Here is a 17,871-nt window from a genome sequence, read left to right on the forward strand (position 1 = left end):
GCTGGCCTCCAGAAGTTGTAGGTGCTCCGTTATTGGAGGATTTTAAGAAGAGATTGGACAATCATTTGTCTAGAATGGCATAGGGTCTGCTGCTTGAACAGGATGTTAGACTAGAAGACTCTTAGATTCCTTCCAACTCTGTTATTCTGTTGTCCCTCTTTTCTCCTCACCCTTAGGTTCTGCCCCTCCTTCCCCCACATCTGCATACTTTTGGCTTTTAGATGATATGTTTTCCACCAGGAGAAATCATTATAACCTGTATCAGAAAAAGCACTTGTTATATAGTCCCATTTGTTTGCTTGGTTGATTCAACTGATTAAACATTTAAGTTCCATGATGGAACAAGACTCATTAAATGAGATACCCAGCAAACACCATGACTAACAAAAGATATTGGAGCCACACAGTGAAGTCCCTACACAATTATGGAAGCTCCCTGATAAATTTTGCATCAGTCCCAAAGTTGCTTTTTCAAAACTGGGCTTTGTTTTTCCTTGAAGACATTTGACTTCTCATCCAAGAAGCTTCCTCAGTTCTGATTGAAGAATTGTCATTTCTGATTATCAGAACTGAAGAAGCTTCTTGGCTGAGAAGTGAAATGTCTTCAAGGAAAAACAAAGTCCAGTTGCCTTTTGAAAAAGCACCTTTGGGACAACCATGAATTGGATGACTGAGAATCTCCATAGATACTTAACACCAGTCACCCAGCCTATGATCCTTATGTAAGCTCCTGATGGAAAAATGGACATTAATCTAGGAAATACAATAATACAATACAATACAATACAATACAATACAATACAATACAATACAATAGTAGAGTTGGAAGGGACCTTGGGGGCCTTCTAGTCCAACCCCCTGCCTAGGCAGGAAACCCTATACTGTTTCAGACAAATGGCTATCCAACATCTTCTTAAAGACTTCCAGTGTTGGGGCATTCACAACTTCTGGAGGAAATTTCTGTTCCACTGATTAATTGTTCTCACTGTCAGGAAGTTTCTCCTCAGTTCTAAGTTGCTTCTCTCCTTGATTAGTTTCCACCCATTGCTTCTTGTTCTACCCTCAGGTGCCTTGGAGAATAGTTTGACTCCCTCTTCTTTGTGGCAACCCCTGAGATATTGGAACACTGCTATCATGTCTCCCCTAGTCCTTCTTTCTCTTAAGCTAAACATACCCAGTTCCTGCAACCGTTCCTCATATGTTTTAGTCTCCAGTCCCCTAATCATCTTTGTTGCTCTTCTCTGCACTCTTTCTAGAGTCTCCACATCTTTTTTACATCGTGGCGACCAGAATAAATTCTTGGTTTATGCAACACTAGCATATCTCGGAGTAAGATCCAGCCAATTCTTCCCAGCACGTAGCTGTTTTCTGCGCACAGGGGAAACAATTCAAATATACCATAACTTTCCCCAGCTGGCTGCAATAATATTCTTTGGAAAGGAACAATTGATTTTGCTAAATTCAGATGAAGCCCTTAATTCTCTTCCTTATCATCCAAAACTCATGAACTGAAGCTGATGGAGCTATAAAAAGCATTGGGTTTCCTAAAAGTTCTATTCTTCAGTTTGGGAAGCTTGTTCTGAAATTCTGCAGATCACTTTTTTCCCAACCTCTAAGTCTTGCCTTAGAGGACCCCAGAGAGAGATTAGAATCTTGAAGTTAGTTTTGTTCTTTAGATTTCTTGGATCTAAATTAGTCATTCAGATGTCTCCTAACATGCTACAGCCTGGTTCCTTATTTTCATTGTCTCCTTTTAGCAAAATAAGTAAGGAGGGAGGGAACCCCAGATTTCCCCTAAAAGATCCATTAAATAAGGCAATATATACAACTCTTTAGAAAGCTTCTGCAGTGGATTTTTTTCTACTCCATTTGACAAGACAGTAGAAAGAGACTGGGATATGCTTAAGGGAACAATTCCCAATTAATCTATTATACTGGAACACTGTTTTCATTCTTTTTTTTTTTTTATTATTGCCGTGTGAGTCAGAAAGTGGTTGCCTTTTGTGAGGCTATGTCCCAATGACCTTGGGAGACGGAGGGAAGAGATGCTGCCTAGAGAACAATCAGATAACAGGGAGGGGAGCCCTCAGCTGCACAATGGGCAAAGATTGCTAGAATTCCCCATACTGGCTGGGGAATTATGGGAGTTAAAGTCCCCAAATCTTAAAGAGGCCAAAACTGTACATCGCTATTCTACACACAAGGAATGAGGTTGATGCCTCACTGAATTCTTAGGAGGTAGAACCCCAAGCACCCCCAGGGGTGGGCTTCAAAAATTTTAGCAAGGAGTTCTCTGCCCGGTTGCTGGGTGGGCATGGCCCTGGTGGGTGTGGCCTACTTGGCCTCCTGCACCATGGTGGTGGTGAGAATTTTCACCCTACCCAGGCTCCGGAGGCTTTCCTCAAGCCTCCAGGAGGGCGAAAATGGCCTCTTCTGGGCTCCAGAGGCCCTCTGGAAGCCGGAAATGGGCTTGCTTCCAGACTTCTGGGAGACCCATTTTTCCCCTCCCCAGGCTCCAGACCCTTTCTTTGAGCCTCCAGGAGGGTGAAAATGGCCTCCCCTGGGCTCTGGAGGCCCTCCGGAGGCTGGAAACGTGCCCATTTCTGGACTTATGGAACTTCTGGGAGGCACATTGTTCACCCTCCCAGAGCCTCCACACGGGCCCTGCACTTACCTGGTATCCAAAATGGGCCGCGTGGAGACTCCTGGGAGGGATGGGGTTGGGTGGGTGGGGCCAGCCAGTCCTTGCAACTACCGGTTCAGCGAACCAGATTTAAATTAACATCCGGTTAGCCCGAACCAGTCTGAACCGGCTGAATCCCACCCGTCTTTCGACCAACAAAATGTAATTCAATGCTGATAAACACACTCAGGCAATTAAACCAAATACACAGGTATAGAATAGATGGTACCTGTCTCCACAGTAGTAACTGTGAGAGGGATCTTGGAGTCCTAGCATTTCGTGTTGGAATAGAAGACTACCAAGGTCCCTTCAGGCCCTATTATACAAGAAGAAATGGTTCTTAAAGTAAGACATGCATCCAGCCCAAAGCTTCTCTATGACTTCATTACTAACTTTTGCTTTGCTATTTTGTTATGCCCACGGTGTATTTCCATCTTCTGCCTCCCAAATCAGTGTGAAAACCTCCGGAATGATCCAGAGTTGTGCAATAAATCAGTGGATGGAAATAGCAAAACAACCTTGATATGCAATTTAAAAAGCTTTTAAAAAAAAGATTCGTAACTCCATCACCATGACTTCAGCACATACCAAAGAGTGACTGAAGGAAGCAGAGGAAGCAACGACAAAATATAGATTTGGGTTTCTGGTCCCAGAACTCAATCATCATTTCATAGAAAAGGGGAAACGGAAGCAACCAGAATTCGCACAGAGTGGTATAAATAGTCCTCTGGCAGAGAATTAATTTGCCCAATGTTAAACGGATTGTGACATCAAAAACTCAATTTAATTCTGGGGGCAGGTGTCAATTAAATCCACCACACTCATTACATTTTATGTTATTCTCATGAACTTGTATTGTTTGCATCCATCTCTGACATTTGCGTGATTGTGTATGTAATGCAATTGAGTTATTCACAATAATACGTCAGTGCAATGCGGAAACATTCGATTTAATGGACAATCAGACCATTAAATGGAAATCAGAGTCAAGCAAAAAAATATACCAGTTACCTCTGAGCAACTGCATTAAATTAAGGTCTGTTAAATGGAGGTTATACAGTAACATCAACTTGATCCTCAATCACTAAAAGGCATATCTGTCAAGAAACTAAACCTTACTTCAAATCCTTATTTCAAAGCTCAGCTGTGATTTCATTAGATTGTCTCCGCCAAGTTCTATCCTTTACGTTCTCCATAAATCCGTAGGCACAATTATGCTAACCTACAAATTTTTGGGGGGTAAAGACGGCAAGAAAACAGCCAAACGTAGAGAGCACCAAGGAGACATAATGATTTGTGGATTGGATTTGTAAGAGGGACAAAATGGCTTCTGGCCTTCTTCACTTTTGTCTTCCGCTTCTCTGAATTTGGTGTTAGCTGTTGTGGCCGGCCAGCGGCCAACCGAGCTGGCAGCAGATTCAGACAGTGAGGAGGTTGGGGAGGAACATGGGCCAGTCCTGGAGTCTGGGGAAGTCTCTGATGAGGGCTCTGTGTGGGAGGCAGAGAGGGGGCCAGAGCCATCTGACAGTTATCAGCTGCCTTCAGAGTCAGACATCAGTGAGGCGGATGAACAGCTGGAGCCTGTTCCCAGTGTGCGCATGCACAGAGTTGCCAGATGAAGGGAACAGCTAAAGAACAGGGGCTGACTTGAGAGTAAGGCCACAGGTGGACGATGAATGGCCCCTTGCAGAGAAAATAAAAGAGGAGCGAAAGGGGAGTGGAGTTTGCAGGAGACCATTAGTTCGCTTAATTGGTTGGTGACTCTCCAAGATTCCTTGCTAAGTTTTGCAGATATCGGCCTGCCAGCTTTCCAAGCAAGATAAGGTCTGTGACTATAAATCCTCCCCTGAAAGACTTTGTTGGATGTGAATGAGCAGAATTCACAGCTAATTAATAAAAGGTGTTTTTGTTAGGACCAGGAGTTTGCTTCATGCTCTTGGGAAACCTAGGTCAGAACAGTAGCAGACCAAGACTGTATTAGTTTGTTATGCCTGGAAGACAATGTTTTTTCTGTGTTTCTTTGTTTTCTCTGAATCCTTAGGGGGAACCAGGTCCTCCAGGCCAAGCTGGACCAAAAGGGCCAGGAGGACACCAAGGGACCCCTGGTTCACAAGGATTGACTGTGCAAGGCCCCATTGTAAGTTATTTTCCTTTGAGCTCGAGTTAAAACATTGTAGTTTAGATATGAGCATAGCAAAAACCTTTTGAAAAAAGAAATAGGGTATTTTAAATCTCAGCAAGTTTGGTAATGGAGAAAAGATCTCCTATATAGCCAGTTTAGTCTAGTGGTTGAGGCACCAGGCTAGAAACCAGGAAACTGTGAGTTGTAGTCCTGCCTTAGGCTTTAAAGCGGCTGGGTGTCTTTGGGCCAATTGCCAGGAGAATGTGAGTTCTAGTCTCACCTTAAGCATTAAAATGGGCTGGGTGTCTTTGGGCCAATCGCCAGGAGAATGTGAGTTCTAGTCTCACCTTAAGCATTAAAATGGGCCGGGTGTCTTTGGGCCAATCGCCAGGAGAATGTGAGTTCTAGTCTCACCTTAAGCATTAAAATGGGCCGGGTGTCTTTGGGCCAATCGCCAGGAGAATGTGAGTTCTAGTCTCACCTTAAGCATTAAAATGGGCCGGGTGTCTTTGGGCCAATCGCCAGGAGAATGTGAGTTCTAGTCTCACCTTAAGCATTAAAATGGGCCGGGTGTCTTTGGGCCAATTGCCAGGAGAATGTGAGTTCTAGTCTCACCTTAAGCATTAAAATGGGCCGGGTGTCTTTGGGCCAATCGCCAGGAGAATGTGAGTTCTAGTCTCACCTTAAGCATTAAAATGGGCCGGGTGTCTTTGGGCCAATCGCCAGGAGAATGTGAGTTCTAGTTCTGTTTTAGGCATGAAAACCAACTGGCTGACTTTGGCCCATCATTAGCAGAGTGTGAGTTCTAAGTTCCACCTTAAACATGAAAGCCGACTGATTGGCTTGGGCCAGTCAGTTTCTCTCAGCCTAACCCACCACACAGGGTTGTTGTTTTGGGAAAAATAGGAGGAGGAGGATGTATTACCTATGTTTGCTGCCCTGGCTTGTTTTTATTTTTATAAAAATAATAAAAGGTGGGATATAAATACAGTAATAAATAAAATCATGCTCTGCTAAGCTTCCTTCTTTGTTCCCTTGCTATCTGCTGGGTTCTGAATTTTGCTGGCTTATTTCATAGGTCATGAGCTTTCTGGCTCAAGGAATGTCAGAGAATTGTGCAGCCAAATGAAGTCAGAGACGCTGATGCAAACTTTCGTTTTATATAAATATACTTTATATTTTTATTTAGAGTAAACAAGATAGTCAGGTGTTCTGACCCCCCCTCTCCACGCCTGTGAATAAACCAGAGCACAGGCTTGGCTGTTTGCCATTGTTTAATTACTGAGATAACGAATCCTTTGGCTGAGGGCCCAGACAACTCATGTTCAATAGAGGAACCCAGATAATTCAAATGAAGCAATGCAGATAGCCCAAACAAGGAGACACGGCTAGAATTTACAGATAGATTTTATTAACTACTAATTCGAACGGTTGTTTCCTGCAAATGTCCCCTCCCAACGCCTCACCTATAATCTCTCTTGGGAGGGGCCAATCCACAACCACCTGTGCTTAATCATCTTCTGTGAGCCTGCCTACGGAGTTGCTGCTTCCGTTTCTCAGCCCTTCTCAATCTAGCATCAGGGACTTTGATTCTCCCCATTGCTCCATGCCTCAGGCGCCTCCTGGTGGCCAACCAGCCTCTCTGGTCCCTGCTCTGAGTCTGAACCCTGCACAGGGTCCTCCACATCGTCCAGGGCAGACTCATATGGTTCCTTGCTATCCGAGTCCATCAGCAGCTGAACTGGATCCTGCTGGGCCACAACAGTCAGGCATATCCCTACATCATGAGGTAAATTGTCAGGAAAACAGCACACAGAAGAAAAAGGCGGGAAAAAAGGGAAACTCCTCCTTTATACCCAGCAACCAATCACAATGTAGATTGCCTCATGCAGGCAGTCTGTCACAATTCTCCACAGCCAGCTTGCCCTGGCCAACTCACCATGGCCAACTTTCAATGGCCAACTCGCTGCAAGATAACTCATCACATTCAACTCACCACAGGGCAACAAACTGCGGGACAAGAGTTACACTAACATCCAAGAAACCGTGGAATAGAATCACTAAAGAAAGGATGCAAAAGAAGGGACAGAAGGAAATGTGAATGGCAAAAAGTAAAACGATTTTTATTTATTTGAAATAATTAAATAGAATTGCTAAATTGTCCCGCCGAGAGTTGTCCCACAAGAGTTGGCTGTGGGGAGTTGGCCATGGCGAGTTGGTCATGGTGAGTTGGTTGCAGAAAATTGGGCTGTGGCAAGTTGTCCCACTCCGCATGCAGGCGCCCGCATTCTCCAACCAATCAACTACAAGTGTGTGTTCTGGCCCATTATCCCCTTTACTGTTCCAGCTATTCAATTAAATATCTTAACAAGGAAGAATTAAATGAGATCATTCCTCATCCTGGATGCCCATTGAGCAGTCCAGCGCTGCTCCGGTGACTTATAGCACCTTCATCGTCTCACCCAGCCATTATTGAAGTAATAAAAAGCCTGTCCGCAATAGTATTATTTTGGCATAACGGTATTTGGAGAACTCCAAAGATGCTATAAATTTCTAGTGTGGAAATAGATTGGCTTCAGCCAAAGAAACCCGCATTCCGATTTCAAATTTCTGTGGAGTTGCCCTTAGGCCACATTTTCTGCTTGTGTTTCCAAAACACACTTAACTCCGATGGTTGAATTTTCTGGATTTCAGCCCATCGAACAGCAGGCGATCCAGATTTTGTGGGTTTGTGATAGCACGCTTTATAATGTTATTTTTTTCAAGTTTAAAACTTTTTTAGTCTTAAATTCATTCGGGCTTGAATGTTAATGTTATTGATCTATTGTATAATGCCCAGAGTCCCTCTCATAGAAATGCAAATATAAATAAATAATTAAACCACCAGAAAAAATAAATGTGGTTAAAGCTAAACCATTAGCATGTTGTCTGTAGAGATTTCCGGTCATCCAGATCATGGTTCTCCCAAAGGTTCTTTTTTTCAGGAGGCAACTGGATTTTCTTGTTTTGTTTTTTTCTTTTGAAGACATTTCACTTCTCATCCAAGAAGCTTCTTCAGCTCTGGCTGGATGGTGGGGGAATGGAGGGATTTATATTCCTTGCAGACAGCTGGTCATTTGCATCCTTTTGGAGGGTCATTGAGGCCACTTGGAGGTTTATCTATATCCTCAGGGTCACCCGAATAAGGAACCAGCAGCATTCCCCACTATCTTGTCAGGAACCAGGAACACCACTCAGGTGGCCCTGAGGACACAGGTAAACCTCCAAGTGGCCTCAATGACCCTCTAAAAGGATGCAAATGACCAGCTGTCTGCAAGGAGTATAAATCCTTCCATTCCCCACCATCCTGTCAAAGTTGAAGAAGCTTCTTGGATGAGAAGCTAAACATCTTCAAAAGAAGAAGAAGAAGAAAAAAGTCCAGTTTATTTATTTATTTATTTATTTATTATTAGCGTTTATATACCGCCCCCTCTCCCGAAAGGGACTCGGGGCGGTGTACAGTCCGTACCAAAATACAACAGATTAAAACGTAGAAATAACTATATAAATACATGTATAAGAGGAGGGTAAAATATGCCAAACTGTACAGCTAATAAATAAATCAATACAAAAGTTTTAAATATCAAGTTAAATTTAAAACAATATCCCTCTAAAAACCAGAAGAATGTGTATGCCAGGAGGTAGACGTTAAAGTTATGCCAAACCAGCCAGTCGGAACAGGTGTGTTTTCAGTTTCTGTCGGAAGGAGCGGAGGTCAGTAATGGTTCTAATATCGGGGGGGAGGTCATTCCAGAGGGTTGGGCCCATCACTTTTCAGTTGCCTCCTGAAAAAGGCAGTTTTATTTATTGATATTCTGCCTTTATTATTTTTACAAATAACTGCAGGCGGAGAACATATCCAACAATCTTTCCTCCTCCTATTCCCCCCCCCCTACAACAACAACCCTATGAGGTGAGTTAGATTGAGAGAGGGGGGCTGGTCCAAAGTCTAGGCTAGAGCTCATGCTTTCCAAGTTTCTAGTCACTAGACCATATTGGCTCTCCCGCTGAACTTGGAAATCCTGGTTGAATTCGCCATTCATCTACTGGATGACTTTGGCCCATCCAGCTTCTGCAGGTGATGTTGGTAACAAAAACCAGAAGAGGGATTGCTATGTACACTGTCTGATATTGCTGCGTGGAAAAAGGTAGGAAATTAAATGTGATGATTAAGTGAATGAAAAAGCACTGGCTGAGTCATTGCAAGGGACTATATGTCTCATAAATTTATTGTTTTGTTTTTATTCAAGGGACCCCCTGGTCTTAAGGGCGATAAAGGGGACAGCGGAAGTCCAGGAATACAGGTAATTCTGTTGCACCTTGTTTTTCTAGTAGTTAATGTACCTTTCCTAACTTGGTGCTCGGCAACCATTCGGACTTGAGCATCCATAACTTGCAGCCATATCCCCAAATTCCCATTTGATGGATGCTCAATGTTTCTAAAAAGCACCAGGTTTGTGGAAAGCTAGTCAAATTTTGTCTATTGCGAAATCTGGATCATCAGGTGCTTTCGAACAGTTCTGAAATGCCTTATTGTCTATGGAGATTCTCAGTCATCTAGGTCATGGCTGGCCCAAGGCTGTTTTTTCAAAAGGCAACTGGTTCGCACCGGTACGCTAGAACCTGTTCGTGAAATTTAGCGTACCTTTTGGAACCCGTTCGTCTGGTGGCACAGTACCGGAACGCTCCATCCCTCCCGCCCCCACTCGCTTGCTCGCTCCCCCTGCCCGTCCAGTCACCGCTCGCTCGCCCCGCTCGTCTGCATCATGCTTTTCCCTCCCGCCTCTCACTGATTGGCAGGCTCACCAATCGCCCCGCCTCTGAGAGGCAGTGGTGGGGGCGGCTTTCTCGCACGCCTTCTTTCTTTCTCCGAAGGTGTGCGAGAAAGCCCCCCTCCCATTGCCCGAATGTGTGAAGGAAGGAAGCTGCAGGCTCCTTGCCTTGGCTACGCGATCTGCTTTCGTTCTCTGTCTGCCTACTTTAATCGTTTGGGCAGCAGAGAACGAAAGGAGGTCGCATAGCTGAGGGCAAATGAGCCTGCAGCCCCCTTCATTCCTTCCTTTCCTCAGTGCCCACCAAAGTGCTGCCCCCGCTTGGCTTCCCTCGCTGCCGCCATGCCCCCTCTGTTTGCCCGGCCTCCGCCTGAGTGATAGTGAGCGATAGCGGCACGGGGTGGCTGGCGGCAGCAGCTACTGCTCCTGGGCTAGCTGTGGATTGCGCTGCTCGACAGGCAGTGCCCCGACTCCCCAGCTGCCACCACCACCACTGCACCACCTCAGCAGCAGCACCTCTCACCCGCAGAACCAAGGTGGGGAAGAAGATTGAGAGATGTGGAACCACAGACTCCCCCCTTTCCCCCGCCCCACAGCTCGCCTCCTTGGGTGGGACCAGGGAGCGCGCAGGCTGAGTGGAGTTTGCGACCAACTTTAAAGTGAATGGGGCTGTTTGTGACTAAATGGGACAGAGAACATAGAGGGATGCAAGGGAACATGGAGGTAATCTAGTCCAACCCCTTCCCAAGGCAGGAGTCCTTCCTTCTCTTTGAGGGAAATGGTGTGTGTGTGTGTGTGTGTGTGTGTGTGTGTGTGTGTGTGAGAGAGAGAGAGAGAGAGAGAGAGAGAGAGAGAGAGAGAGAGAAAGAATGAGAAAGAGAAAGAAAAAAAGAAAGTTGGAGAGGGAGAAATAAGAAAGAAGGAAGGAAGGAAGGGAAAGAAAAAAATAAGTGGGGGAGAGAGACACAAGAAGGAAAGAAGGAAGGAAGGAAGAGAAAGAAAGAAAATAAGTGGGGGAGAGAGACACGAGGAGGAAGGAAGGAAGGAAGGAAGGAAGGAAGGAAGGAAGGAAGGAAGGAAGGAAGGAAGGAAGGAAGGGAACTTATGATCACAATTGAGCCCAAAATTTTGATTGCTAAGCAAGAGCGTTGTTAAGTGAGTTTCACCACATTTTCCAGTTTGGCCACGCCCACCCAGTCACATGACTGCCAAGCCACTCCCACCCGGTCACATGATCGCCAAGCCACTCCCACAAAACAGGCCACACCTACAGAATAGGTTCTAAAAAAAATTGAAACCCCCCACTGGTTCTGACTGAATGGCAGAGGATGGAAGGATTTATATTCCTTGCTGTCATCTGGTCATTAGCATTCTCTCTGAAAGTCGTTGAGACCACATTATGGACAGAGAGGACCTCTGGCTTGAAAGAGGGGTCAAAGAGGCCATCTATGTCAAAATTGAATAGCCCTAACTCAACAGAGGGGGGGGGGATATGACATCATCTATCTCCAGTCTACAACATGCTCCTTTCTGCAGTTCCCAGAAGGCTCCACAACCATTTGCACTACTCAGGTGACCCTGAGGGCACAGATAAACCTCCAAGTGGCCTCAACAACTCTCAGATGATTGGAAGAGATATAATCCTTCCACCATTCAGTCAGAACTGAAGAAGCTTCTTAAATGAGAAGTGAAACATCTTCAAGGAAAAACAAAGTCCAGTTGCCTTATCACCTTTGGGACATCTGAAATGTCTGTCAGCCCTGGAAGCCATCTTTTACATAAGGCCTTCAGGCCTGCCACATTTTCTACTGTGGGAAATTGGGAGGGGGGATTATATGGAGTATGGGAGATAAATAGTCTAAATAACATTCCTTTCTCAGAGAGTCAAGGACATCTTGCCCTGCAGCTGCGATGGGGTGACTGGGCGGCATCTCCAGTTTTGGACAGTGCATTGATTGGACCATGTGATGGACATGTGGGTGCTGGGCAGGGATTTGAATTTTAACTTGCGTGGGGAAAACCTGGAGACTTTCAGATTTGGGTTTTCCGAGATGTTCCAATATGACATCTATATATATAAAAACAAAATACCACTCACGCATCATCACAAAATCTCCAGAACCGTAAAGCCTACAAACTTGAAATTTGGCACGTATGTTCCTCTTAGCTTCTAGGTGCTCACTTAGAAAGGATTTTTTGAAACGACCATCAGAGCATTAGTATTTATTATATTATTATTAACCCGCTCTGATGCTAAGGAACTTAGAGATTCTACTCCCCCACCCCACCTGAAAAGAACTCTGTTCCAACTGCCACTTGGGCACAGCCAGCGCGCGACTCAGCCGGCCTGCAGGCTGGGATGAGGATCAATGGGGCCAGCCTGAGGGAGAGAAGGGGGATAGGAGAGAAGAAGAGAGGCTTCTGTGGGTCAAGCCTGAGGGAGAGAAGTGGAGAGGAAAGGCCGATCATAACTACTCATTAATGTTCAAGCTTTAACTGTCAATTTATCCAGCCCGATCACATAGTTCCGTAGCGAAACACGGATATCCAACTGACTAGTCTCTAATAAAATGGAACTTTGAGGAAACTCAAGCCTCAGAGTCTTCTTTCGTTAGGGGTGTTTCTTGGGACTCTGACAGTAACCCGAATCTGACAATGTCTTTTTATCTTATCTGGGAATTTCTTATGGGTGATTTCGTAAATGTTATATACGGAGCCCTTTGAAGGTTTTCTGAGCTTGAGCCTGCAGATGTTACATTGCCCAACTAGCTAACATTATCCGAGTTGGCTTACAAAAATGTCTGCAAGTAAACGCCCATGCTCAGAGAGCACCAAGGATTTCACAGTTCAACCCTGAGCTACATATTTTCTCTTCTGTTGAAATCATTTATTCTGTCAACGCCAACAGGCCTTGGCAAACATGAATGATTAGAGATTTCTTTTCCCCCTCTTACATTTGTAAAAAATCGAATAAAACCACCAACAAAAAAACAAAACAGAGACAGAATAGATGTACGTACATGAAATAAACTTCCCTCAAGTGGAAAGGTTGAAATGAAAACATCATAGTTATAAAAACATGTTGTTGGTTTTTTTAACAAAAAGCAAAGCAGACAAATAAAGACTTTAAAAAGCATTCTGGAAAACTCCCCTCCTTTTCTCTGCATCCCCCTCCCCCCCCCCGCTGATTGCTACTTAAATATGTTTGTTCTGTACTTAACATCTGTGACTTCAGGTAGTTCTTATGACCACAGCTGAGGCCGAAAATGTCTGTTGCTAAGCGAGACAATTGTTAAGTGAGGTTTGCACCATTTTACAATCTTTCTTGCAACTGTTGTCAAGAGAAACACTGCAGCTATTCAGTTAGGGTCACGGTTGTTAGGTGAATCTGACTTCTCCATCGATTTTGCTTGCCAAAAGGTCGCAAAAGGTGATCGCATGACTCCAGGACACTACAAAGGTCATAAATACGAATCAGTTACCAAGAGTCTGAATTTTGATCATGCAACTATAGGGATGCTGCAGTGATTGTAAGTGTGAAAAAGGGTCATGAGTCACTTTTTTCAGTGCTGTTGTAACTTCAAATGGTCACTAAATGAACTGTTGTAAGTCGAGGACTACCTGTACTGCGTATTTCTATTTGGATTATTTTTGATGATTTATTTGTTTTTAAACAGTTTCTCTCTGTCTATCTGTCTGTCTCTCTTCTTCTGCCTGCCTGCCTGTCTGTCTCTGTCTGTCTGTCTCTCTGTCTCTATCATATTTCTCTCTCCGTCTCTCTATCATCTCTCTCTCTCTGTTCTGCCTGTCTGTCTGTCTCTGTCTCTCTCTTTGCCAAAACCAATTTTCTAGGCATCTTAGCTTGCCTTGCTGTGTAATATATAACCGGACATTTCTTTGGAAGTCTAATCACAGCAACAGGATTATGGAGATTTTTCAGTTGAATGAAGCTTTAAAATAAAGCTAGCGATGTTATCCCCAAGGAACTGAATTTAACAACTCAATTTTTCCCACTTCTGAGATGTTCTCCTGAATTAAAAAAAAGATCAAACATATTGTTGAAAGAAATGTCCTTTTGGGTTCAGTTCCAAGTGGGGAAAAAGACACTGGAGACATGGAGGTTGCTGGGAAAGATGGTTTTAATGGTGGACAGGACCACAGGGCTTGAGTCCTGAACAGAAAAGGTGATCACATGCTTCAATGTTGGTGGAGAAGAAGAGAAGGAAAGACTGAGATGCTGAGTCCCTGGTTTTATGCCCTCTCTGGCCTTTGATCTTGAGCTTGTCTTCTAATTGGTTGTCAGACTCCCATGGGGGTCATGCAGGGGCAACTGTCTAGGCTGCGTTTTGAATCCAGGTTTGGTTGAGTTCTCAGATGCCATGTGGGGAGTTGGGTAAAGGGCCAATATTATCATGCCTTAATCCCATCCCCCTGGAGCTGAAGGGAGAACTCTTTATTATGAAAAGGGACTGGCTTGGCCTTCTTAATGGCCCATTGACAAAATGGGTGGAGGAAGGAAGCTGCAAGGAGCTACTTTGTCTTTTTAAAACATGTTTCTTCCTTTTCACACCCAGGGAAATATAATATTCTGCCTTTTCAATATTTCCTGGGATATTTCATTTTTCTAGGAGAGGGATGGGCTTTAACTTCCTACAGTATATTACAGGGCCTTTATTTGGAGAAAGGGGAAAACAAGCAAACGTTGTGTTGTTTTTAGAAGACGGGGCCATTCTTGAAATTAAACTCCCTGTAGGGAAGACGGAGGTTTTATTTTGATTTTGCATTTGAATGTTGAATTTTTCTGGTTCCCGTTTCCTAAACTTACATATGAACCCAAATGTTGATACAGGCAGTCGACTCACAACTTTGTTTAGTGCCTGTTGGAAATTACAAAAAAAAAACCAAAACCTAAAAAAAAACCTGATTTATGACCATTTTTCACACTTACAACTTTGCAGCTTCCCCAAATCATGTGATCAAAATTCAGACACTTGGCAACTGACTCATAGATACGACGGTTGTAGTGTCCTGGCATCACGTGATCATCTTTTGCGACCTTCTGATGAGCAAAGTCAATGGGGGAGTCGGGTTCACTTAACAGCCATGGGATTCACTTAACAACCATGGTGACTTGCTTTACAATCTTCGTAAAAACTATCGTAAAATCGAATCTGGTGACATGGTGCCTCCGCGTCTGACCGCAATGACATTGAACTGAAATTCCTGGCTCCTTTATGGTATTAAGTTGAGGACATGATTTCGCAGGTTTTGGGAGATGGTGTGTAATTGAGACAAGGCAATAATAGGTAAGGATCATGTCTACGCAGAAAAACTCAAATACAGTCGGTATTAATCAGGGGTGGATTGCTGCTGGCGTTACTGCCGCTTTGCTTCACTCATGTGCGCGCCTGCCGCACGTTGCTTCTGCATGCGCAGTGTAAATTGTTCTGCGCATGCACAGAACATTATAAAATGACTACAAAACATGCTGGCAATGGCATGGCTGACCAGGGAACCAGTTTGGGGGTGTGGCCAGCCTGCTGTCCCTACCGGTTCAGCGACCTAGTCCCAATTTCCACTATCGGTTCGCCCTAATCTGGTATAAATACAAATACTTAAGATGACGACTGAGCCCAAAATTTCCATGGCTAAGCAAGACAATTGTTAAATGAGTTTTGCCCCATTTTGTGATCTTTTTGCCACAATTGTTAAGTGAATATCTGCAGTTGTTAAGTGGATCATATGGCCGTTAAATGAATCTGGCCTCCCACAGGAACTTTGCTTGTCGGAAGCTGGCTCGGAAGATTATAAATGGTGACATCGTGGCAATGCAGGACAATGCAGCTGTCATAAAAAGATGCCAGTTGCGAAGCAGCCAAATTTGGAGCACGTGCCATGGGGATGTTGCAAAAATTGTAATTTTGAAAACTGGTCATAAGTCACTTTTTTCAGTGCCGTTGTAAGTCTGAACAGTCACTAAACGAATGATTGCAAGTAGCGGTGGGTTTCACATTTTGTTACCACTGGTTCACCGCAAGTGCGCCCGCTCACTTCGCTTCCCAGGCACACACACCCCTTCTGCCCATGCGCCCGGCCTTCTGTGCATATGCTTTGCTCGCATGAACGCATTCTACCCATGCGCCCGTGATTTCCACTACTGGTTTGGGCGAACCATTCCAAACCGACTGAATCCTGCCTCCGGTTGTAAATTGAGGACGACTTACAAAATCATCTACAACAGGGATAGGGCAACTTTAACGCGTCCATGATTGAAACAATTAAAACAGCAAAACAACTAGAGAATGTTGCATTTGCATTCTTTGGTTGTCCCTGGAAGGCAAATTCTGAGCTACTTCCCAACAAAACAGTTTTGCAATGGAACCAATGACTCAGAGAGGGGATAGGCCGTCCTTCACTAAATGCTTTAGAGAAGACGCTGGTACTGAAGCCATCAGCCATCTGCCTGTGATGCTTTAATTAAGGCATCTACTCCGAATAGGTGCTGGGCTTCCTGACCTGTGTCCCTTCCAGCATTTAATTCTGTGATTCTATCTCATAGCCACCCACAGATTGAAAGAGACTTTGCCTGCAGGCTGAAAAAAACCCATTCTTATTCAACCTGACACTCTCAAGAAGTCTCTCTTCTATTCTGTAACCAAACTTGTTTAGATACATAGATGAGTATGAGTTAGACCAGTGACGGCGAACCTACGGCACGCGTGCCACAAGTGGCACGAGGAGCCATTTAGCGCTGCCCTGTCAGCTGGCCAGCGCACATGCGCGCGGTGGCCAGCTGAGTTCACCTTTTTAAAAGCTATTTTTCGCCTTCCCCAGGCTCCAGAGGCTTTATAGGAGCCTGGGGAGGGCGAAAAGAGCCCCCCCTGCCCCCCCCCGGAGGCTTCAGGAACCATCCCTGAAGCCTTCGGTACGCTTAAAACCACCCTCTGAGCAAACCGGAAGTGACTTCCGGGTTGCTCGGAGGGTGGTTTTAAGCGTTCCGAAGGCTTCAGGGAAGCCTCGGACGGTCCCTGATGCCTTTGGAACGCTTAAAATGACCCTCCAAGCAAACCGGAAGTGCTCGGAGGGTCGTTTTAAGCGCTCCGAAGGCTTCAGGGAAGCCTCGGACGGTCCCTGATGCCTTCGGAACGCTTAAAACGACCCTCCAAGCAAACCGGAAGCCTTCGGACGGGCCTCCGGGGGGGTGGCCTTCAGACGGTCCCTGAAGCCTTCCGGTTTGCTCGGAGGGTCGTTTTAAGCGCTCCGAAGGCTTCAGGGAAGCCTCCGGAAGGTCCCTGAAGCCTCCGGAAGGCCTCCGGGGGGGGTGGGGGAGGCTCTTTTCGCCCTCCCCAGGCTCCTATAAAGCCCCTGGAGCCTGGGGAGGGCGAAAAAAACATGTAAAATGGGGGGGGTCGCGCGTTGTGCGTGCATGCGCATTGGGGGGTCGCGCGTTGCATTATGGGTGTGGCACGTCCGCACATGACCCCCCTGCGCTCCCCCCACTTGTGGCACGTGAGCCAAAAAAGGTTCGCCATCACTGAGTTAGACTCTCTAAAATATATCATGTGCTTTTCTGTGTGTCTTATGTCTCTTTGTGTGTATGTTTGTGAGTGTGGTATGGTGTGGTGTGCTGGTATGCTGGGTTTATTCCTCCTGAATTGGGGAAGAGAGTAAAATAAAATAAACATTTTATTTATCAAAGCAAATATCAGTTACAAGCTGGATACCCATGCTTCGCGACGAAACTATGTGATCAGGCTATGCGGGAGAAATTTGGTTCACAATCCATCGGCTCAGTGGTGGTCGGTGATTGGAACACATAAGGGAATATCGATCCCACCGCCTAAGTCTGGACGCAATTCCATAGGTGGAAGGCGTAGACATTTGGGTGAGGTACCGAAGTTTAGTACTGTAAGGAGCGCCAAACTGCTCCTGAGTGAAGGAGTGGAACATCTGCCAATTTGAACTGAGGCAACGGAATGTGAGGCAACTGGCTGTTGGAACAGAGTTCTTTTCAGGTGGGGAGGGGGAGTAGAACTTCTTAGCATCAGAGAGTATGAATTACTGTATAAGAAATATTAATGATCTGATGGCCATTTCAAAAAAATCCTTTCTTAGCAAGCAGCTAGACACCAAGAGGAACATACGTGCCAAATTTCAAGTTTGAAGGCTTTATGTTCTGGACATTTCGTGATGAGTGAGTGGTATTTGGCTTTTATATATATAGATTTGCTTTGATAAATAAAAACCTACTTATA

At 45.0% G+C, this 17,871-nt stretch overlaps 1 protein-coding gene across 1 annotated transcript in view; it reads left to right on the top strand.

Moving 5' to 3' along the window:
• The window catches only part of COL20A1 (collagen type XX alpha 1 chain), a 238,152-nt gene that overhangs the window by 191,079 nt on the left and 29,202 nt on the right, over window positions 1–17,871 (top strand). Inside the window, exons 30-31 of the mRNA XM_081949692.1 lie at window positions 4,725–4,820; window positions 9,095–9,148. Of these exons, the coding sequence (XP_081805818.1) occupies window positions 4,725–4,820; window positions 9,095–9,148 (150 nt within the window). The remainder of the gene's footprint in view (window positions 1–4,724; window positions 4,821–9,094; window positions 9,149–17,871) is intronic.

The sequence above is a fragment of the Natrix helvetica genome (genome assembly GCF_964273705.1).
Source record: "Natrix helvetica genome assembly, chromosome: 3".
Taxonomy (NCBI): Eukaryota; Metazoa; Chordata; class Lepidosauria; order Squamata; family Natricidae; genus Natrix; species Natrix helvetica.